General features: G+C 45.8%; 5 protein-coding genes across 5 annotated transcripts; 3 read left to right on the top strand and 2 right to left on the bottom strand.

Moving 5' to 3' along the window:
• Window positions 1–698: 698 nt before the first annotated feature.
• Window positions 699–3,525, bottom strand: Tmmco1 (multi-copper oxidase laccase-like protein; the record flags this gene model as incomplete). The annotated part of the gene is made up of 14 exons (XM_007005895.1): window positions 699–734; window positions 979–1,425; window positions 1,521–1,686; window positions 1,729–1,825; window positions 1,880–2,081; window positions 2,275–2,412; window positions 2,459–2,516; window positions 2,570–2,653; window positions 2,702–2,814; window positions 2,873–2,934; window positions 2,991–3,068; window positions 3,113–3,163; window positions 3,205–3,247; window positions 3,295–3,525. Coding segments are annotated over 14 exons (1,806 nt in total), but the record flags the coding sequence as incomplete, so codon positions are not given.
• Window positions 3,526–4,442: 917 nt separating this feature from the next.
• On the bottom strand, window positions 4,443–5,719 carry TREMEDRAFT_69362 (uncharacterized protein; the record flags this gene model as incomplete). Its single annotated transcript, XM_007005873.1, has 5 exons — window positions 4,443–4,475; window positions 4,526–4,586; window positions 4,741–5,055; window positions 5,227–5,287; window positions 5,554–5,719. 5 exons carry the CDS (start codon window positions 5,717–5,719, stop codon window positions 4,443–4,445), a joined length of 636 nt encoding a protein of 211 aa, XP_007005935.1.
• A 563-nt stretch (window positions 5,720–6,282) lies between these two features.
• Window positions 6,283–7,152, top strand: TREMEDRAFT_71991 (uncharacterized protein). Its single transcript, XM_007005874.1, has one exon. It carries the CDS (start codon window positions 6,403–6,405, stop codon window positions 6,757–6,759), a length of 357 nt encoding a protein of 118 aa, XP_007005936.1. The 5' UTR covers window positions 6,283–6,402; the 3' UTR covers window positions 6,760–7,152.
• A 3,636-nt stretch (window positions 7,153–10,788) lies between these two features.
• TREMEDRAFT_63589 (uncharacterized protein) lies at window positions 10,789–13,856 on the top strand (the record flags this gene model as incomplete). The annotated part of the gene is made up of 10 exons (XM_007005776.1): window positions 10,789–11,069; window positions 11,113–12,282; window positions 12,327–12,400; window positions 12,494–12,532; window positions 12,580–12,626; window positions 12,674–12,727; window positions 13,017–13,084; window positions 13,129–13,148; window positions 13,195–13,281; window positions 13,708–13,856. 10 exons carry the CDS (start codon window positions 10,789–10,791, stop codon window positions 13,854–13,856), a joined length of 1,989 nt encoding a protein of 662 aa, XP_007005838.1.
• Window positions 13,857–16,144: 2,288 nt separating this feature from the next.
• Window positions 16,145–19,715, top strand: TREMEDRAFT_71992 (uncharacterized protein; the record flags this gene model as incomplete). Its single annotated transcript, XM_007005875.1, has 14 exons — window positions 16,145–16,332; window positions 17,201–17,477; window positions 17,583–17,856; window positions 17,902–18,021; window positions 18,113–18,216; window positions 18,279–18,421; window positions 18,470–18,588; window positions 18,633–18,840; window positions 18,892–18,969; window positions 19,019–19,127; window positions 19,170–19,339; window positions 19,463–19,528; window positions 19,572–19,665; window positions 19,710–19,715. 14 exons carry the CDS (start codon window positions 16,145–16,147, stop codon window positions 19,713–19,715), a joined length of 1,956 nt encoding a protein of 651 aa, XP_007005937.1.
• Window positions 19,716–22,570: the final 2,855 nt, after the last annotated feature.

The following is a 22,570-nucleotide window of genomic DNA, read 5'->3' on the forward strand; positions in this document are numbered from 1 at the left end:
AAAAAGTTGAGGGTGAATAAGGTGTTCAAAGCAAATAGTCAAAATGTCAAGTGGGTAAGATGGTCGTCTTCTTTCTTCAATCTTTTTTTCTCATAATAGGTCGTCAAGCAACGTACTGTACCTCTAGGTCAATGCTTGATCCGCCTCTTTAGGGTGCCTTGGGTTAGACATGTGATGTCTGATGAACGAATCAGTACGCGTCCAAAGAGAACATATTCTGTAAGTCTGTCCTTGGCTAGATCAAAGAGGGGGTTACCCACGATCCGTGCGACGGAGGTTTGTAAGCTATGAAAGAGCTAGTTGCACTGTTTTTATCGTTGAGCGGGGAAGAGGTCGACAAGTGCTGTTTGCATTGCGGATCATTTGAGCGGGGACGAGACGTGTCTTTGCTGATTGCTCCATTCCTGGAATGCCATTGGTTAAAAGAGGTCGTGTTGGCGTCACGCGGGTTGTAGGAATCAACATCAGTGAGGGGTTGGATGTACGTAGAATGTGAGATGTTGATGATCGACGCCCACGACACATTGAAAGCGAGGTGAGAGGATGGATGAGAGTGATTGGGCATGCATGCAGAGTCGATATAAGCTCACTATGACATCAAGTTTCCGTGTATGTTTTCTGTACTTTCCTTTATCCTCCTCTACACTGCAGATCTCTCTTGCGACTTCAGATGCGGATATTTGTCATGCTTGTCATACAGGTCCAAAGGCCTCAGGATCCGTACCGGCGCATAACTACAAGTTAGCCATGCCATTCTGGCTTCACCAAAATATCCCCACATTTGTGGAATGTTGAAGAAGTGTCCGAGGTGGTTATAGAGAGTTGGGGGGGTAGAGGATGGGCAGGGGACAGATTTTTAACGTTCACTCCTACCATAAAGGAACCGATGCCGGGATACAACCTACGACTGGTGGAGGAGACATAAAACAGTACGGACTTGTGGTGGAGATGTGAATGGAGGAATCAAAAAACACTCACACCTAACCAATCTGCAGGTTGTTGAAAATTCCTCACCGCATCCGGTTGAATAACCAAAGCTGCCATTTTCCCCACACTCAAATGCCATCCTAAATGACAATGTAAAGCCCAAACACCAGGATCATCAGTCACCAACCTTAAGACAGCCCATGATTTTGCAGGAATATGAATCGTATCTCTTCTCAAAGGATTCGTGAGGTTTAATGTGATTCCAGGTAATTGTGACTCTAACAGCATTCCAGATCCACGTCCGACTATAGAGAACGCTCGACCGTGAGCGTGATATGGATGATCGAATGGGTCAAGATTGTTGATGATTATGTCTCCACCGCCGACATGAGGGAAGGTACCAGCTGCGACGAGGGAAGAGTTGAGTGTAAGACCATTTTCTATTTGTTGTAATAGGGGATAGTTTATTTGGTTTTGGAAAGTAGTACCATTCCAACCCTACCTGGTCAGCGTCATGCGATTGACATTCAACTCCTATAGACCATACAACATATGACGAGTGAGAGTGAAGGAGGGAGATCACAAATACTTACGAAACCAGTAAATGCAGCTCCTGTAACATCCACAAACTTTCCCAGCTGACTGTGAAGTTCCACCGTGGTCAGGATGTCCGTGGGAGCATCTACCGCCACACGCGGAGTGACAATATGGTTCTCATCGAGATCATGACATGTGGCATTGGGAGCTGCTAATCCCGGCCTCGAACGTCAGCTTTGAACCACAGCTTCGCATAAAACTTACCATGGCGACGTACGAGGAAGACTATTTGTGTGCTTGGTTTGGTGATTCACGTAGCGCAATATGGCTTTGCCGATGTATGGGTGTTCACCGGTACATCCTACCATGAGCATCAGTGAGTTGTCAGAACCACAGTAACAGAAGATGGACGTACCGATCCCACGACTGGCTCGAATCCAGAATGCATCACCGGCTTTGCCATGCTTGGTGTTGATGATGAATGAAGTTCGTTGACCTGGGTTGACACCGGTTTCAACAATGGTGGGTCCGTAAATGGGACAATCGTCTAGTTCTACAATCTCCAATTTGTGTTCATCCATAGAAACACGGAGGAAGTCTGTCATGAGTGCTGAGATCTAAATGTCTCTCATATCAACGCCGAAACAGAGACGAACCAGCAGCCTAGACGAACTCGATACTGACATTTGAGCATTCCTCATGGAAGAATGAGAAGAGATAATGATTGAGAGGGGGGAAGCTGCCAGAAACAGCACAGTGATGAGGGAATGGGAGAGAAACACGAAACTCACCATAAGAACCAACATTGACTAACCTGACTCGAATACGTTTCCCAATAGGCACATGAATCTCAGCAGGTGAAGGTGTAGTACATCCTGGAGTATCAGAACAATTCGTCACTCCTGCTCCATTGAGAAGAATTGAGTCTCCTTCGGGTGGTAAGATACCCTACATTCATCAACATCTCTGTCCCCGAGATCGACAAATCGCTCACTCCTTTATATCCCTGAGGACTTTTCAGAGCATTCACGACGACTTCTGACATGTCGTGTCTTTTACTCAGCTCGTTTGTCTCAAAGAACAAAGTATAATAGAAAGAACTCACACCCAATCTTGAACCAACAGTAAACGTTCTTCATCATAATCCCTCCCACGTTGCAAGGGATCATTTACAGAATGAACTATCAATCTTTCATGTCAACTTCGGTCTGAAATATGAAGTCTGAAAAGAACTCACGCTCCATAAAGACCATCGGCGAGGGTGTTTCCATAGTGAGAATGATACCAAAAAGTCCCAAATTGATTTATTGTGAAATTATACGTGAAAGTACCTCCGGAAGGTATAGGACACTATTACCTTCAGCTACACCTTTACACTGGAAGAGAAGGAGAAGAGAGGATTACGGACTTGAGTAAAACCGGCAACTCCGTCCATCCATTGTGTGCCATTTTGGTCGATCCCATGCCAATCTAAAGATCAGCGTCAAGCAAGTGATTTTGACGACGATCTGGAAAAAAAAACATACGGATGCTCTGACCATCTGGTAGAAGGTTAGTTACGTGAACTACGATTCTATCTCCTTGATTGGCTTCGATCGTGGGGCCTATCACTCAGTTGAAAAACTATGGAGAATGAAGAGGAATGTACCTGGAATTTGACCGTTGATCGCGTATACTTGGCGTACAAAGCCATCGGGAGCTTATCGTCAGTTTACCTGAAGCAATTAATCGTTAACTCACCTCCGGAGTATGTATCGATTGTCCAGTAATACTCTCTTGTCGTCTGAGTGTCAGATTGGTGGTATATGCCAGCTGAAGAAGATCGCTCACAGGGGTATCAGTGATGTCAAAATCATTGGATAGGATATACGTCTTGGGGTTGTTTGTAGCCGTTGCACTCGACAAAGAGGTCGAAGTAGATGTAAGAGAACTAGTGGCGATTACATCTTCTGCTTGTGTCGATGTGGGAGATTCATTCAAAGAAGTACTGGTACTGTTGTCTCTTGATCGTAAGGGTGAAGCAAGCGCCCAGCCCGCGAGGACAAGGGGTGTCAGAAACATTATAAGGGTTCGTAGCCGGGTTGAAGGGACGCTTATATTGGGAGGAGATTACAGTGGACGAGGAATAAAATCAGTAACAGAGGGAGAGGAGGTTGATATGTGTTGGATGATAGAATGTATATGGCTCAAGAGGCGACGACGGATATTATATATGACTCACAAGCAACTATATTCATCGCCTTTCGGGACAGGTCAGATCCTTCCGTCGATGTCGCCCCCGCTCCCAAGTCCATTGAAACGTTGTCTGATCAGGATCTTACAGCGCCTCATCAGGTGCCTAGACCGACACTGTATGGTTGGCGTGAAGCTCAAGACACGACGAGCGGAGGAAGTAATGTTGCAACGTTCCGAAAATCTGGCCAGTAGCGAACATGGTGCCGATCATTGTTCGATGCCCGAGGAAGATCGTATCGGCATTACCAGGACAATGATGCAGTGCGAGTACTGGCGATGCCGACGGTCAAATACCTCTTCGTATGTGTCCACGCCGCTCTGACCGGGGCGGTCCTCTGGTGTCGGGGCGAGAGTCTCCGATGTCTTCATGAGGCGATCAGACATTGCCGAGGGATCGCAAGCGAGGATTAAGGGAATCGATTCTCGATCTGTCGGCTCCCACGTCTCACTTCGAGAGTTCCGAAAAAATCTTGACTCCAATCATCGGTGTATGGAGAAAAGTCATCGAATGAATGGAATTATAAGATGCAGACTGATATCGGGTTCAGATCTTTGAGGTGAGCACATGTTGCATGTCATATAGTCAGTAACAGGCAATTAGCTAGGATCAGCAAACACAGCATAGTAGATATCCACATCGAATCGCATAGATTAAATCCCGGCACGGTCTTGGTAAAATTAGTCAGACAACTTCCATCTGCACATCAGCGCTGACCCAGAGCGGTGGGACACGACAGTCAAACTCACTTGAGGTGTGCCTCGTAAAACTTGAGAATCTGATCATCAGCCCTGGCTTCGAGCACAAGAAACAATCATGAGCACTCACTTTCAGAGGACAACGCTTGTACGCAATTTCAGTGCTTTGAGCCACTTTCTCTCCACCAGTCCTTGTCATCAGTCGTCTCGCTACCAACTTCCTCATGCGTGCGGCCAACCGGGCGGAGGAGTCGACCAATCCCCTTACACCTTTCGTAATGCTAATACCGCAAATTGGGTTCTGATCGAACGGAGATTCGTGGAAAAGGAAAAATCGACACGCACATTGTCATGTAAACGAGCAAAGTCCCTCCTTCACCCCTCTCGATCGTGTCAACAGTCGACACCAATTCTTCCCAGTCTCTCACATCTTCATATTTATCAACCGCATCTACGTGGGTCTCTTCCCAATCCGGACCGACATCGTCCTCGTCGACAGAGATGGGTTTACGACGCGAGCTGCCATTGGCTGACTTGGAAGTACGAGGTTTTTTGTCCATCTTGACAGGGGTGCTCGATTGACGACTGCGTTTCTTGACCTTTTCGATGGTCTTTGGGCGGGTTTCCCAATATGCTTTGACGATACCGTCTGCGTGGGAGCTGAGATCAGAAGTGTACAGCAGGTGAGGTTCGTAACATCTTAAAATGGGCCGTCTTTCTTTGTCTTAGAAGGTAGAAGATCATGTAGGGATATCACGAAGAGCGAAATGAGTAGAGGATCCAAACGTAGTGATTGAGTGAAGGAGTGACATGAGATGGGCTGTGACGTACACATTTTGTTCAGGCTCCCAGGTATTGTGTTCGGGACCATAACCTTTCCACGCGACGAGATCTGCAATCAATATCCATCAATAAACCTACGATCAATCTACTCACACTCAAATTTACCCTGTTTTCCCAAACGATAGATACCGCCCAGTCGGAGTGTCAATATGAGTCAATCGACAAATGACCAGAAGTTGGAAGATAATGTCATAGCCGTGGATATAGGGTGTTTGCAGAGGAATGGAAAAAAGGGAAAGAAGAGAGACAGGGTGAAACATCAAATGTGGAAGAAAAAACCTGCATCAGCCAACATCATTGTACACAACATCCGACTCACTTTAGATTGTTTATGATCCAAAATAGCTTGTACTTCATATTCTTCCACCTCTTCATCTTCATCTTCATCTTCTTCTCCATTCCCAACCTCTTGAACTTCCTCTTCAGCGACATGTTCTTCCATCACTTCATCTTCTTTAGGATCTTTACTCTTGGCTACCATTTCGTCCTTTTCTTTCTCTTTCTCTACTTCTAAATCTTTTTCTACCTCTGTTTCTATCTCCTGTTGAATCGTTACGACACTTTCTCCCTCTACTTCTATCTCGTCAACGTCTTTATCCGCCTGAGCGGGTGCAGGTTCTGGTTCGGGGGGAGGAGCCACCGAAGTAGATTTCGGCTTGTTAGGAGAGAATATCCCGCTGAGCGAAGCGAGTAAATTTCGTGACGGTGGGCTCAACACCGACGACGAGGGTACGGATGGGTTAGACACTTTGATACTAGTTATTAGGGGATTAAGTGAGAGAGGATGGATAGGTGCGGGTGATGCAGTTTTGGAAGAGTGATAGCAGAGGGTGAGGTAACCAGCCACAAACTCGGTTTTTATTTCGGTTGTTTCTTTTCAATTTATCCCGCATATAAAAGTAAAAGCTCAATTTCCCCCAAGCGACATATGTACCAAGTAGTACCTAGCACTCTCTATCACCATACTTACAGTAGTCAGAGTTACTTAGAACATCTAGACCAGAAGACATTTAGTGACAACGAGATGACTACCAGCGTGGCTATCAGAACGAGCAAGAGAAGAATACATAACATCACACCTTGACTATAATTCATATATCATCGCTATAAGCCTCGCTTGTCCCCAAATGAAAACTCATCCTCTCCCTGCCCCCCTACCTCTGGATGCCCACCCACTGTCTCTTGGTCTCGGACCTGCTCCACGATTTTCCCATCCACCACGAGATCTCTGTCCCATCTGTCCTTGTTGGTTCATACCCATCAGCGGTGGACGTGCGTATTGATCAAGAGGAGATTGATAACCGTAAGAGTGACCGTATGAAGTTGGAGGAATTGGAGGAGGCAACATCCCTTGTCCTGGTGCTTGAGAAGGTGATAAACCTGCTCCCACTCCTGGAACCCCTATACCGCCAACGCCAACTATACCACCGATACCTGATAAACCTGGAACAGCTGGAACAACCGAAGTACCTGGTACACCGCCAACAGTCGATAAACCTCCAGTATTCGGTACCCCAGTGAGAATACCAGGATTCAAACTTGCCATAAGTGCTTGAAGCTGAGCGTTCTGTAAAGGTCCCATAGGAGGAGCTACTTGATTTTGAGGTACGTTCCCCACGTCTATCCCTCCAAAAGGCTGAGAAATGTATGTCGGATGTCCTGGTGGTATCGACGGAGGATTAGGTGTGATACCATACGGCGAGTTGGATGAAGTGTTATTGAGAGATGGTATCGATGGAACAGGGGTGAAATTGGTTTGAGAAGGTGAAAGATGAGTTGGAATCTCTTTGTTGGCTACGAAAACACCAAGGAACATTGATTCTCTTCGTTCGCGAGGTAAATTATATCCCTCTATCAAATCGGTCACTTCTGGTGAAGGATCTGACGGACGGAGTGGGATGAGGTAAAGTTCTTTGGCGGCTTTGGGAGGAGGATGATTACCATATGGAAGGTAAATGGCATGTCGGCTGGTGGGTCAGCATTCAACCTTTGTCTCTTCAAATAACCTCGTGACTAGCACCACACGAAGACTCATAAAGTCGACGAGATATACTAGTTTTGGAAAATCATACGATCTCACAACGGCTATGTACAACGCTTACAGCGGAATTCGTTGAAGACGTGAAAAATACAGAAAGATGAGAGGGTGAAGGAAGTTGGTATGATAAACAGTTCTAATACTCACTCCCGATTGATATGATATTCAACCAATTCCGTCCACGTCTTGATCTGTTCTTCCGAAGCACTCGGATCCAGAGTAAAAGCGACAGTCAAGAGTTCTTTCCCAGGTGAAAGTCTTGAATCACTGAGAAACTTCAACGAGCTGGAAGTAGGGACTCGTCCTGTGATAGCGATCGGGTCATGGGGTAACATGATACGCCAGTCTATAGGATTTGGATGTGTACAGATGAGACGTGTTTGCATAGGCGGGATATGATCTGATGGAGCTGCGGGGTTTATTAACTGTCTAATCAGCCTTGTTCCCTCTTACCTCTGAATGTCTGTCTTATGACAGGACCCCCTGACATGTGAGATTTCTAACTCCCTCTTATGAATTCTTCCATGATCACTAAATTCCCCCTATGATTTCTTCCATGATCACGACGATGAAAAGTCAGGGGATACGAGGAAAGTTGACAAACATGATGAGGATAAATTTCTTGGCTCGAAAACGGGTCAAGAGGAGGATATATGGATATATGTTGAACAAGTCAATTGATGGGTGAACTGAAAAGGAAATTCCTCACTCACCCCTCCTCTCCAAACAACAGGTAAAGCTTCAAAAGCTACCAACTCTTCCTGTGCTTTCAAATCCAAAGGTTCTTCCGTCGTCGGTATAATATCACTCAAATCTAATTCTTGTTCCTGCGTCCCTAATCCCAAATCAACATTCATCTTCTCTTCAATCCCCTCCCCACCACCCCAAGCAGAAGTGATCACAGGTCCTTTCGTCAATGACGGAGAAGGCAATGGTGCATTATCCGTTGATTCTGATCTTCTCAAAGCAGATGTATCAACTGGAGTAACTGTCATAGCAGAGACAACAATGGAACCGATATGATGATGATGATTCTCATGATCATCTAAAATGGAATTATTTCCACCAAGGTTATCATTAACATTATCTGATTTCTCTGCATTCAAATTCAGACTCTCTCTTCTTCTCTCGGCTTTTTCCTGTTCTGCCAAAACCGTCATTTCTTTCTCATGAGTATCCTCAGCTTTCTCGAATCCATCTCGACCGAATCGAATGGCGGAAGGTTCTTCCGTCGACCTAGATTTAACAGTTTGAGCGAGGGCCGTTTCTTTGGCTCTTTGAATCTCTGCTAGACGTTCCTCAGAGGCTAAATCGGCAGAGGTGAGGTTTGCCACTTGTATAGAGGTGAGGACACCTGAGGTTATTGATTGTAGTAGGTCGGGACGGGCTTTGGGTAAGGATGAGGATAGAAGGTTGAATTGAGCTCTGACCGTGTCAGCATCGGTCCCAGTACCCATCTTGACATCGCGCGGCTGAGAAAATTCCCATGGGGAATGTCATTGTCATGAGATCAACAGGAAGAAGAAAAAACACGGGGTATGGTAATGTCAATGAAAAGGTGGATCAATCTCGAAGAAGAAAACGAGAAGACTCACTTGTACCTCACCCCAGCAACTTCTTTCCCATCTTTGACCTCTTTGAACCCATCAAATATAGCCTTCTCCAACTCGGCAGAATACTTTCCAACAGCCAGATCGTCCCATCCTTCGAACAAGCCTTTAACGACACTAGCAAGTTTATCCACTACGAACTTCCTCGCAGGTGGTAATCCCCCAGGTGGTATCGAGGCAGATGGTTTCCTGGTCACCACAGGTGAGACGGGTACGGTTGGAGATTGACGAGGTTTTTGAACAGCCTGTTTGACTACTTTTCCCACAGAAGGAGTCTTTATAGCAGAGATACGTGGTCGTTTGTTTGGAGGGGGTTGATGTGACTGGATATCCGCTTCTGAATCTGAATCGGCTTCAGATATGTGAACTTCGGATCCTCCTCCAGATGAAGTCGAGGCACTGTGACTGGACACTGGAGAGTCTGACCGGGTTTGTATCTGAAGAATCAGCGACTGGTAAAGGGAGATATGGATAAGAAGAGACGTACTTTCGTAGGTATGGAGCGAGGCTTGGGTTGTTTGGCGGAGTTTGAAGTGGGGGTAGAGATGGTTTCATGTCCGACTGGTTGTCAGCTTGTCGTTTTCCCAGTCTTCCCAACAAAGTCTATGGCTGTGGGAAAGGTCACTTGTGTACAACATTACGAGGTTGAAACTAAGTTGAAAATATATTGGCACACAAAGTAGGGAGCATACAAGAGGAGTCGAGTCAAAAGGTGAAAGAGGTAATAAGATTGAAAGTGTGTGTGGAATGAAAGATGAACGTGGTGGACGATGGACGATATGACAAATGCGACAAGTTGCAACATGCACTCGAGAACAGTGTAATGATCACAGTCCAAGCAGCACATGATGACATCGAAAAGAATAAAAACAGTCGAAAGAAGACTATATATACTCTTCTTCCTTCTCTCTTCGAATTTGACGACATTGACAAACCTGAACATATCGAACACAAACACTCGTCGACATCGTATATGATAAGAATCAACATTATAAAACTCACATGGAACATGTTTCCCCTTGACTTGTTGACAAGAGGGACAAACGTAAGTCACTGTCATATTGGTTTCAAAGTAACGTTGAGAAAGAAAGATGTGCGTACCGATCTGTGTTGCTGTGGTGTCGTCTAGTCCAACGCAAGAGAAGTGAAACCTGAAAGGATCAGTTCTTTTCATCTTTTCGGCCTTCAGAGCACTCCATCTCCCACGTCATGTTTATCAACTTATTCAAGACGGCCTTGATTCATAGAAGACATGCAAACTCGCTTAGGTATGAAAAATGGGAAGGAGGGAAGAAATGGGAAGGGAGAAATAAAGAACATACCAATCTTTACATTGATCACATTCTATCATAGGACCATCATCATCTCCTGAAGGTTTACGACAAATACAAAATACTTGTTCATCCACATCTTTCTTTTGAACCTTTGTACTCTTACCTTTGACCTTGGTCTTCTTCTTCCCCTTTGGAGAAGTCTTAACGAGAGGAGTGGCAATTTCAACTTGAACATTTTCCGCCTCCTTATTACGAGGGGCGAAGAGTTTATTGGTTTGTTCAAAACCTATAGCACGCTCAGATTTGACTTTGACTCTTGAAGATTGTCGAGGTGCTGAAGGACCTGCATCTTGCGGGTTTATGACTTGTGACATGGTGTTTTGTCCTTGACCATTCAAACTGATGACGATGTACGAGTACGAGTACAGTACGGTAAGTTATACAGTTAGGACTTAGGGCGGTACTTTGGGGGCGGAGGGGAAGATTCACGGGAGAAAACAGAATAAAATCGTCAGAAAATATTTTCAAATGGTCACTCAGGGACGCGACTGATTTCGCTCCTTCAAAGGACAAACTACTCTCTTGACTCACACTCACTCGACTGTTGTCACAGTACAAACCGCACACCATGTCTTCAGAAGATATCAAACCTGACATCTCAAATGGACAGAGCTTACGTCGTCTAGACTTTTCAAAACTTACATCCACACCTCTGGCGCCTCGGAAACGTTTCGTTCCTACACCTGTGAAGAAGGAACAACATGGGAAAGTGAAACAGGAGGATGAGGATGTCAAGCTCATCACAAAGCGACTTTTGGCTATGGCTGACGCTATCGGTGGTGATATACCCATAGAGCCCAAGAAAGAGCCATGCGATGGGTATGATACCAAAGCTTTGATCTCGGGACTGTCAGTACTCGCTGTAAGGTATAAATACCCACTGACAGCTCAGGTCGAACCTCGGAATACGGGACGAAACCCATCCCCCTCTCGCCATTACTGTAAAAGACGAGATCATTCCTTTTCACGAAGAGAAATTTGATCCGGTCAAATTTGAACATGGTCTTACCTCGAACTCCAACGATCCCCCTAGTCCAACAACCGACGCCTGTATCGACACTAAACCACCTGCCCGTCCTTCTACACCTCTCTTCTTACCTGCTTCCCCACCCCATTCAAGGCCAACAGTCCTCGACCTCACAGAGTCACCTGATCCTCCCACGAAGCCACAAAAACGGGGAGCACGACTGAGCGACCTTTTTCATTCCGACTCGGATGTCCCACCACCCCGAGCATCAGAAGTCTGCACCATCGAGTCTGATGATGAACCATCTATCCCTTCATCTTCCTCCCCATCACATCGCGCGCTCAACGTAGTGGACGCTGAGGACGAACAATCACACTCGCTTCCCCCTTCCACTCGAGAAAGGTCATCACACGAAAGTAACTTTGAGAATGATCGTCACTCGTCTCCAGCGCGACCTCCAGTCTCTAAACGAAAAACCAAACGATCAGCCAAAAGCATCTTTATCGACCAATCAGCCTCAGATGATTGTGGAAATCTGGACGATGACCCGAACGAAAGTCTTGGGTCATTACGAGACTTCATCGTGGATGACGATGTGATAGAATATGCTTCTTCTTCCGACGAACTTGAATCTCCTCCACCTAGAAGGAAAGGAAAGGGTGGTTCCAGTCGACGACCTGTGCGGGAAGTGATCGATCTTGTGGATGATTCTGATGATGACGTTCCTCCTTCGTTCCTGGAATACAACTCGGCTGTCAAAGAAGAGGAAGAAGGTGAAGAAGATGAGACCGAAGATATTTTATACTACTCTCCCCCTCCTAAAAAGACCATCGAGGTCGACCTTCCCGATCTTTCTTCTTTGACGATCGACGACACCCCTCCTAAATCCAAAAAACACAACTTGCCAGAGTCACAGTCGAGCAAGAAACCAGGACGTAGAGCTTGGCCGTCAGAGAGAGAAGGCATAGCCCGCAAGCTGTTCAAAGAATTAGACAAGAAAGTCTTTGATTCTCGTTTGGGCCCAGATGGTGCCGACGCACAAATAGAATGGAATAAAAGATTACTGAAAACTGCCGGGCAGGCACATACCACTCGGTCAGCTAGCTCTTTCATTCCCCCTTTGTTAGCTAACGCTCCAGCGAAAGACTGGCGGATGGTACTAAGGTATCGAAATACAAGATCACCCTTTCGGAGAAAGTGTTGACTGGTGAAGGTAGAACATCCCTTTCTCTTCCCTCTCATCTCTAAACTACTCACCTAGCAATATATATCAGTCGTGCCCTGAGAACTGAGCTGACTCCCGTAGAGCAGATACTCAACACTGTCGCTCATGAAATGTGTCATCGTCAGTACCATTGTTCACGTCGAGGAAATGCCAGAGCTGAACAAAAGTCGCCACGTGGATCATAAACGATGATCATAAAAACCCTCATGGAAAAGTATTCAAAACTTGGTTTGCTTATTCTTATTTGCCTTTGTGGTCAAGCTGACGAAAAGGGGTAGAAGAGTCATGCGAGCCAGACCGGATATAGAAGTCACCGTGAGTTTTCAATTTTCACTCGTTACTGATTTCATCCCTACCTATCTGATATCGACTTGGTTTTTCATCAAGTCTATTCGTTATCGGCTCTTTTATCATGTATTTGCAACTAGGATGGAAACCGGTCCGATAGAGATTCAGGATATTGCTCGCAAATAGGATGGAAACCGGACGAGTACAGGATCATTTGGACTATATTGGCAGCCGACATGAAAGAAATGTTACTGAAGATACATATTATGGAAGGAACTAATTATGAAGAGAAAAGAAGAAAAGAGCTGACTTGTAGACGACACATTCGTACGTTATAGAATACAAATACGAATGGAAATGTTCAAATGAATCATGTACAGCTATGTAAGTTTGCTCCTACTTAATTCCCAACTAAAGCTGATTATCAGATATCGTCGTCATTCTAAATGTCAGATGCTTTCTAGATTAATATGAGAGGATAGCTGATGGAATAGCTATCGACGTGGAAAAAGAACGTTGTGGTAGATGTAAATGTCGATTGGTACCTATGTTTCAAACGAAATCAGCCAATCCTTTTCAAGGTATATTGCTTTTATCTTTTTACCTCTCAATCCTTCTGTCACTTCTATTCTTTCTATTCCTTCTGTTACGTCCAAACCTCCTATTCCTTCCATCACTTCTATTCTTTCTATTCCTTCTGTTACGTCCAAACCTTCTATTCCTTCTATTCCTTCTATTCCTTCTATTCCTTCTATTCCTTCTATTCCCTCTATTCCTTCTATTCCCTCTATTCCTTTTATTCCTTCTATTCCTTCTATTCCGTATCATCCCATTGAGTGAACGTCCTTTCTGTCCTCTAGCTTCCCCCGCGATCATCTATGTGTTATTTGACTTCCATACGCCATGTATCATATTTCGAAACGATTACGAAAGCAACGTTTTCCATTTTGTTCTCACCATCGGGTGAATGTATAGGGAATGCAAGAAGTTGTGAAGCTGAACCATAGTATACCTCAAGACATACATGTCTCAAGCTAAAGCCGCTTTACCAGGTTCATCCCATGGAGAAGTCATGAGAGCTTTATCCAAACGTTGGTCAGAAGCTGGAGAAGAAGGGGATCATGAAGATTATTGGAAGAACTATCATTGTTCTTGATTCTTCCCTTTCACATCTCCTATCTTCCCCCCCCCTCACCCCCTCTCCCCTTAGTCTCCACTGCTACGATACTGGTACATGATACCGTAATAAATTTTGAGCCGTCATTTCTCACGTTGAACTTCAACCCCTATATAAGATTCTCATGCATCGGATATATTCTGTGGCCTACAAAACAAGTGCAAGGATAGATTGTCCAGAACATTATATGATGTCGTGATTGTCAAGTACACCAAACATTACTCTTTTGTCAACAAATCTACCAAAACTTCCCTAGCTAGCTTCGCATCTGCCCGTCCAGAAGAAAGTTTCATCACTTCCCCTATCAACCGAGTGATAATCTTCGTATTTCCCCTCTTTATCAATTCCGATTCTTTCGGTAACCTTCTTATGGCTTCTTGACATAATTCTCTTAGGTTTTCTTCCGGACGTGATGTCATACCTAAATACTCTAAAATATCTTTAAGGGAAGTTTGAGGGGATGAGGAGGTTATACAATGTCGTATGATTGTTTTCGCTGTGGTACCTATTCATCAATTTTATCCAAGTTTATTATTCATATCGAATGCTCCTTGTAGCTCTTCATGGAAGTGTTTGGTCATGCTTTCATATCCGTGTTTTGACGTGATGTTGTTTTTGCTTCAAAATACCTTCATATCCGTGTTTCGACGTGATGTTGTTTTTGCTTCAAAAGAAGGAAGTAGGGAGGAAAACAAGTAAGAAGGGAATAGAAAAGCAAACAAGAAGGAAAAGCAGGTATGGAAGGACACGAAGAAGTAGAGATAGGATATGAAAGGATAGAGAAATGGAGGCAGGGGTTGAAGAACATACCTGTTATCGAACCATCTTCGACGGCAAGTATGACCTCTCTCATCAATTTCGGAGATATTCGATCGATATTCCAATCTAACCCCACCCTCTTTAATTGTCCCAAGAGTTCATGTGCCACCCAATTCATAGATTTCTTCCCTAATGTCTTATCGCCAGAGACTACGTCTTCCCAATATCTCACGACTGAGAAATGTTGGTCGTCGAGATTTATCAGAGTGGCAATATCACGAGAAGAGATATTGTAAGTGGAAGTGAGACGAGAAATGGTTTGCCATGGCATTTCTGGTAGGGTTGATTGGAGTTGTTGAATGTATGACTGTTGTTCAGTTAGTTTTTCACACAAAATCTTTGTTTTTCTCAGGTGATACTCCCCTATGCTATGCTGTGGTTAATGGGTGACGTTACTTGGAGGAAGGTCCACGGAGGGGGACAGAGGCGAGAAGAGGGTTGATAGGTTGAAGATTCATATCGGAATCGGAGAGAGGAAACCAGAGACAAGGGAAAAAGGCGTACTCACAGGTGGAATGATCATAGCGGGTAGGTTAGAGTCAGGCATATAACGATAATCCTCCGCATCTTCTTTACTCCTCAGGGAATACGTCTCTCCTGTGGTTTCGTCCAACCCTCGAGTTTCTTGTTGCAAAGGTTGAGACGACGTGGTATAGTGTTCTATCTGTCGTCTTCGCTCAGACACTGGTCTCATCAGAAACAGTCATCTCATCATGCTCTTAAAACTCCCCATAAGGAGAAAGGCGGTGAGATACGGAAGAGGAGGAGGGGGAGTTTAAACAGGGAGGTCAAACAGTAAACTTCACCCAAAGCTTGTTGAAGAAACCGAACAGAATTGAGATTCTTGATTTCACATCGTGTCCCGAATGGTTGTCCAATACGATTCACAGAGATATTTGCGTCCACCCTTAGGTTTCCCTACGAGTCAGCTTTGCTTGCACATCCAAGGCGGAGCTGACATTTTCCATGTCCCCATCACCCGACCCCACACGTCTGAGCAGACTTTGGAGCTTTCGAACAAAAGCTCCTGCTTGATTTGGACTCCTGTACCATCAACTTCGAAGAACTAGGACAAGGGTTGGAGGACCTAACCTCATATCCGGGGCAGTAACAATTTCCATAAGACCCACCCCTGCTCTATTAAGATCAATGGTTCGTCTTCCAGCTATGAGCTGACTTTTGGCAGTGTCCTCTTCCGTCAGCGCATTGAACTTTGGTCGTTTCACAATTAGGATCCAGTAACATAGGTGACTAAGGTCGCCATATAGGATACCAGAGATAGAAGCGGTAGCTAAGTGATATCACTCACCTGCTCAACTTGAAGTTGCTCGATCTTCACCTCTATGGGATGTTCTAACCCGTCCATCTCGTCCAAACGTATTCTGCCTCCTCTAGCCAGAGCATCTACCCATCAGCCCGAGTCATCTTTTGAACGGTGACCTACTATAATGCTGGGTGATCTGGTACGACGCGGGAATGTCATGGTAAAAGTAATGTTTCCTATCAAACGTCGACCTGGGGTTCTATTCTCAGGTTTGAATCTACCTATGACTTGTAGAGAACTTACTATGGTACATCCCAATGCTAGAGCCGTCAATAGGGACAGTCTGATCGCCTCAGGATCCAACACCTTTCCGTCAGTACATCCCCACGGCCACCGATGTGACAAGTCACTCACGGGCAGAGAACCGGGGTAGGCTCGGTCGAACGGCTTTACATGCGTATTGGGTGGATCATCATGAGATATCTTCGCATCTGTCCATCATCAGCTCGAAGCCAAGCATGAACACAGAGCTGTCTCACTTGAGAAGAGCTTTCGGCCAGTTTTGAGCTGAGCATGAATCTCCAAGCCGATAACAGTCTGCCACCCGTCTTCCTCCCTTGACGATGGTCCAACAGAGCTCAGTCTCCGAAGCTGCTGTACTCGATTGCATGAGGTACAAGCCCTTGTGGTAACGATGAGAGGGAGTCTAGATGGTCCTGCGAGATAGTTCATATGTTGCAAGTGAGAACGATACCAAAAGGCTTACTTACTTAGTGGTATGACAATTTTGGGAATTTTTGTGCCTTAAAATGATGATGGAATTTGAAGAGATGGTAGATGGAGCGCGTGGGTCCGAGCTCAGCGGTGACGTCGATGAACGTCGTCCAGCAAGACTCTCTCTTTTACCCTCTTCTTCTCACATCTTCATATCAATACAGTACAGTAGTAGCCACGATCTCGTCGTACATCTCCCAACGGCCAACTGCAACGGGAGAGGTTAGATGTGGAACATGCTCTCCCAACGTCCCACAGGTTCACTACGACGACAATTCGAGCCGAGACGGAGTGGATTACAAAGAATCCTTCTGCCTCATCACATCAGACTCCTATCCACTCCACCACCCCGTACTCCTCTTGTTTCCTCAACCAAAACAAAGATCGCTTTATCCCCAACTCTTCTGGGACCTTTAGGCTCGACATATTCCATTCGACAGATCACATTCCTCTCACGTCACTTCAGCTCGGCTCATCCGGTCATATCTTTCTGCGTTCGACTGGCTCTTTCGAGCATACTCGGTATCGGGGTAGTGGTCACTGTCATCCTTCTTCATGATGCTACCACTTATTCTGAACGACATGTAGACCGAGTGCCTTGTAATCCTCTATCTCTTCATCCACGGACGGGAGGAAAGAAGAATCTACCGATAGTCGAAGTCAATCTTGATGACGAAGAAGACGATGCGAAACGTGCCATGAAAGATAAACCGAAATTGGTGGTGATTGGCGGAGGATGGGGTGTACGTCGTTCTCACCTTCTCGTCATCCTTCCTCGGAGGTCGATTCTGCTGACCATTTGACGGGACGACTCAGTTGGGCTAGGGCGGTTGCAAGCTGACTCGCAGGCCGTGGCGCTGTTACAATCTCTTCCTCCCTCAGCTTACAATGTCACACTCATCTCCCCTCAAACGTACTTCACCTTCACCCCTCTTCTTCCTTCTGCATGTGTCGGTACTGTCGAGCCTCGGTCTCTGGTCGAACCCATACGCAAGCTAATCGCACGTGTCAGAGGTCATTATCTCATGGGAGCTGCCGTTGATCTAGATATGGCCGAACGATTGGTAGAGGTCGAGGTTGCTAGTGATCAGGGAACGGGGACTATAAGATGTTATGTGCCATGTGAGTCGAACCCTGATGCGGTCACGTTCTGCGTTGACAAGACAGATGATAAACTCATCATTGCGGTGGGATCGACAAGTAACGATCATGGAGTGAAGGGGTTAGAACATTGTTTTCAACTCAAGACTGTACCTGATGCCCAAGCCATAAGACGGAGAGTAATGAGTCAATCATCAACCTTCGAGCTTATATACACGTTATAGCTGACATGACAGCAAATCTCGAATTGGCTTCCTTACCTACGACCACGCCAGAGATAGAAAACGACTCCTATCTTTCGTCATCTGCGGTGGTGGTCCTACGGGAGTGGAGTTTGCGGCTGAGCTGAGAGATATGATGGCGGAAGATGTGCTGAAATATGTCAGTTTCGTTCTGTTTCTCGTGTCAATATGTCAGCGGGAGAAGCATAGACTGATTGACAGTACCCTAAGCTACTTGAAAGTGAGGTACAGGTGCATGTCGTCCAGAGTCAAGACCATATCCTCAACACCTATGCCGAGAAGATCTCACAATACGCCGAACAAAAATTCAAACGCAGCGATGTCAACGTCATAGTCAATGCCAGGTACGTGTCATCCTCCCCGAAGACTGCATGAAGACTGACCGAGCTCAGAGTCCAAGAAGTCACGCCGAACAGCGTCAAATTGACGTTGAAGGATCCTAAGAATAAGGAAGCCAAACCGGAGGAGGCAGAGCTTGCCGCTGGTTTCGTCCTGTGGAGTACTGGAATTGGTCAGCTTCCTGCACGATGTCATTTCAATATTGACAATGAACAGCGATGCAACCGTTCACCCGCCGACTGGTCGAATTGCTTCCAAATCAGTTCCACTCAAAAGCCGTAGAAGTCGACTCGTTCCTCCGGGTACAAGGGGCTCCAAAGGGTACTGTATATGCCGTTGGTGATGCTGCAACCGTACATACAAATCTTGTGAATGATTTGATGGATCTATGGGAGAAATTTGATGAGAACAAGGATGAAACGCTGTGAGTTGATTGTCCTTGACAGAGGATAAGAGTAGCAACACTGACCAGAAGCGATTTTGATGAATGGCAGAAGATGAGTAAACACATAAAACAGAAATATCCCCTAGCATCGAAGAACCTGGAGAGATTGTGAGTCCTTCGACGAACATCAGTGAGAAACGGGCAAAGCTGAGGACAGACGGGAGTTGTTTGACGAGTTTGATAAAGATCAAGATCAGCGTTTGTCGTTGAACGAAGTGGCGGAGATGTTCCAGCACCTAAGTCAGAAGATGACGTCGTATCCCGCTGTGAGCCCATTGAGCTATTTGTGGAGTGTACTGATGAGCTAGACGGCTCAAGTAGCCAGTCAACAAGGAAAATATTTGGGAAAGAAGTTTTCAAAATTGGCAAGACAATACAAGGTGTTGAGAGAGAATGATATGCCTGATTTGGACGATGAAGCTTTCTATGATCCATTCGTGTACCGGCATCTTGGGACTTTGGCGTATATTGGCAACTCGTGAGACCTCGTTTTCCTTATCCTTCTCATCCTTCGGTGAAATCCCTCGTCGACCAGGTCCTTCGCTTGCTGCTTGTTACGTCGAGTAACTGATGGGGTTTTGTTGGCGGTACTGACACCCAGCGCTGTGTTCGACTACGACGGCTGGTCCCTCGCTGGAGGTCTGTTAGCGATGTACGCCTGGCGCTCGTGAGTATTGTTCATCAATCATGCGATATACCTAATGAGGTAGAATCTACTGGTCAGAACAGACGTCTATGCGAACGAGAATGTTGCTCATGCTCGATTGGGTGAAACGGGGTATCTTCGGACGAGATCTGTCTAAAGTGAGTTTCGTCATCTCTTCTATTTATCATGTCCTGATCCACAGTTCTAAAGAATTACGGCTTAGTCCCGCTTGACTATCAATCAGGTGATCAAGTCTTGAACAGAAGTCATCTCATGGTTTATGCTATAACTTGACATGATCTTAGGATGTTACAGATAGAAGAAATGCATTCGTTTGGATGTCATGGTAGTAGAGGCTGTCTCTGTCTCTGGTCCCAATGTACAAGGTTGGGGGGTCGCCGGAAGAGGAAATAACGAGGGGACTTGGGGATTCCCAATGTTGGACGACGTACGACGTCGTATGTCTCGTCGATCGTTCGATCGCCTGTCGATCATTTGCCGGATAGTGCGACATGCGACGTACTCTACTAGTGGATGTACCGCATGGTCCAACCGTTCTAATGGGCCGTAGCCCATGACGGTATTCGTACTGTAGAGATGTACGAGCGAGACCTACAAGAAGCCTGGAGCTGTTCGACCTTTGCCCCGTCCCTCAGGTCTTACTTCTTCTCATGTGATCAAATTCAGCGAGACCGAATAGGCTGATTGACATTTGACAAACCCTAGACTGTCGACGTCGAAGAGTCGTCATCAGATCTTGAGATCCAAACGATTGGTACCCCGCAAAATGTATCGAAGTCGTACTCCTCAGAATGAGATGGGATGACGACAAATCCCCACTGGCCCCGAACAACCGAGCTACAGTACCTCCTCCTCATACTTGCTCTCAGTCCTTTTTGTACTCTATAAGATCTATAGTCTCCGTGCCCGTCTCCCAGTGGTCGGTCACACCCCGTACATGTACAGTGTCAGGATCACGCGGTACCACGGGTACCTTACCTTGTAGTCGTACTCTTTTCCATTCCCGTCCCCGTCTCCATTCCCGCGTCCGGGCTTACTCCGTTGGCTACTACGCCTGGTTCCACTCATTTGACACCTCTACCCTTTTTTACATCTCCGTCTCGGTAACTATCATCGCTCTTCCTCTCCTATTCTACCTCGACTTCATTCCAAACTACGCATGCTCTTATCGGTATCACTCCGCTCTCTTTTTAGTATATAGACGTAGTCTTTTCTCAGCAATGTCTTGTCGAATGTATTTTGTGTTTTCCTAGTTATATCATTTGACATACATCTCATCGATCTTACAGATCTCTTCGATACACTACATCACTAGGTTTGTTCCCTACAAGGCCTCATTGTCATAGCTCATCGACGCAGACTATCCCGACGTCTGGTCCTTACATACAGTAAACCGAAGCGAGGCGTCGGACACGAGGAGGCGGAATGCGGAGTGAGGATTGCGGGTGAAAAGTTGAAAGATGACCGAACCGTGTCCGTTCCGTCCTCACTAGATCACTATACCCTTGTGAGGCATTACTCGTGTACTCGTAGGTGTGAGAGAAAAGAAAGTGAATGTGACGATTATCCAAGAAACCCTCAAAACCCTGAAGTTTCCATTACTTGTTCTTTCTCCAATCCTCCACTTCCGAAGAATCGAGCCAAGCCTATATTTCAGGGTCAAAAGTAGAGATGGGGAAGACGCAAGTACGGAGAAAGTGAGAGCCACGACAAGATAAGAAGAGGGAGGAGAAGAAGAGGAAGAAGATAAGATTTAAGGTTCTTACTTTTTCTCTTTGGCTGATAAGAAGTTTTGGTTACTTGTTCCTTGTTCCTTACTTTTCTTTCTCATCTTCAAATCACTTCTCTCTTTTCCCAGGCCGCCTCGGAGGATCTGAGAATGGCGTAAAGAGGAACCGGGTAACCGGATAAGCCGTAAAGTTTTTTCGAGCCGATCACTTGATTGTAATTTGTTCCGATGTCTCACTTTTTTCTCCTCTTTGTCTCAGATCTTTTTACGCCAAGAAAGAGAAAACCGGCTCACGGCTGTACGGCTGGGTCCTAGGCCGTACCGAAGCCTTCTTTAGCGTGTAAAAGCTGACGGGTGGGGGAGTTCGTGGGATCGTGGGCCGTGGCCGCCGTGGGACGATGTTCGGTAATCGGCGATAGGACCGGAATACGTTGAGTCATACCTCCGATCATCAGCCCTCTGGCCTCTGGCTCCGTCGCCACCCCGTTCACTCCATTTGGAGATTTGAGAGATTTTCGGTATGGTTTAACGCTTTGACGTAGCGCACAGACTGAACCTCGTGGGTATGGGATTCTGATTTGAAGGGTAAGAGGAGAGGGAGATACGCAAAGAGATACGGATGGATTTAAAAATTGACCGATAGTCCGATGTTTCCGATGGAATACTTTGTCGTCATTTTGTAATTACTCCAGAGCCAGAGGCGAGAAGGCAAGAAGGAGATCGGAGAAGAAGACAAAGTGGGGGAAGAAGAGTAAGAGGGAAGGCATTAGAGAAGAAGAGAAAGAGAGAGAGAGAGGGAGAAGAACTAGTTAAGTATCGGAACAAGTTGAATGATAGATTTTGTCTCATAGAACACTCTAACTATCACTTTTCCCTTTTACCCACGTTTCGGACCGGCATTTGATTTAATTATCCCAACCGACCGAGATCCACCTGTACCACCTTCACTGCTCTACCGTGGTCTCTTCGGCATCGTGGTGGCTACCACTTAATTGGGACACTATCAATCTTGGAATGATAACTTGTTAATTGACGAAAAGTGGAGCGACGATCTTTCCTTCCACTCTTCAACGTCGTCATTACCTGTGTTGTACATCTTTAAACTGTACCTATACTTGAAGCTCGTTCAACGTGTCACATTTACTTGTATCATCATCCCCACGAGTTGTGTATACCATTCAACATCCCGACATCCCCTTCAATACCATCACGAGCTATAAGGGATTTTATCGAATAATCTACCTTTACGACTAACACACACAGGACGGCTTCACATCCAACTTAGGATTGTCGTTGGTTCAGTATCATAACCC

Source organism: Tremella mesenterica (assembly GCF_000271645.1).
Source record: "Tremella mesenterica DSM 1558 unplaced genomic scaffold TREMEscaffold_8, whole genome shotgun sequence".
Lineage (NCBI taxonomy): Eukaryota > Fungi > Basidiomycota > Tremellomycetes > Tremellales > Tremellaceae > Tremella > Tremella mesenterica.

Coding starts and splice junctions, on each gene's coding strand:
- TREMEDRAFT_71991 (XM_007005874.1), top strand. CDS start 6,403: ATGCCCACCCACTGTCTCTTGGTCTCGGACCTGCTCCACGATTTTCCC.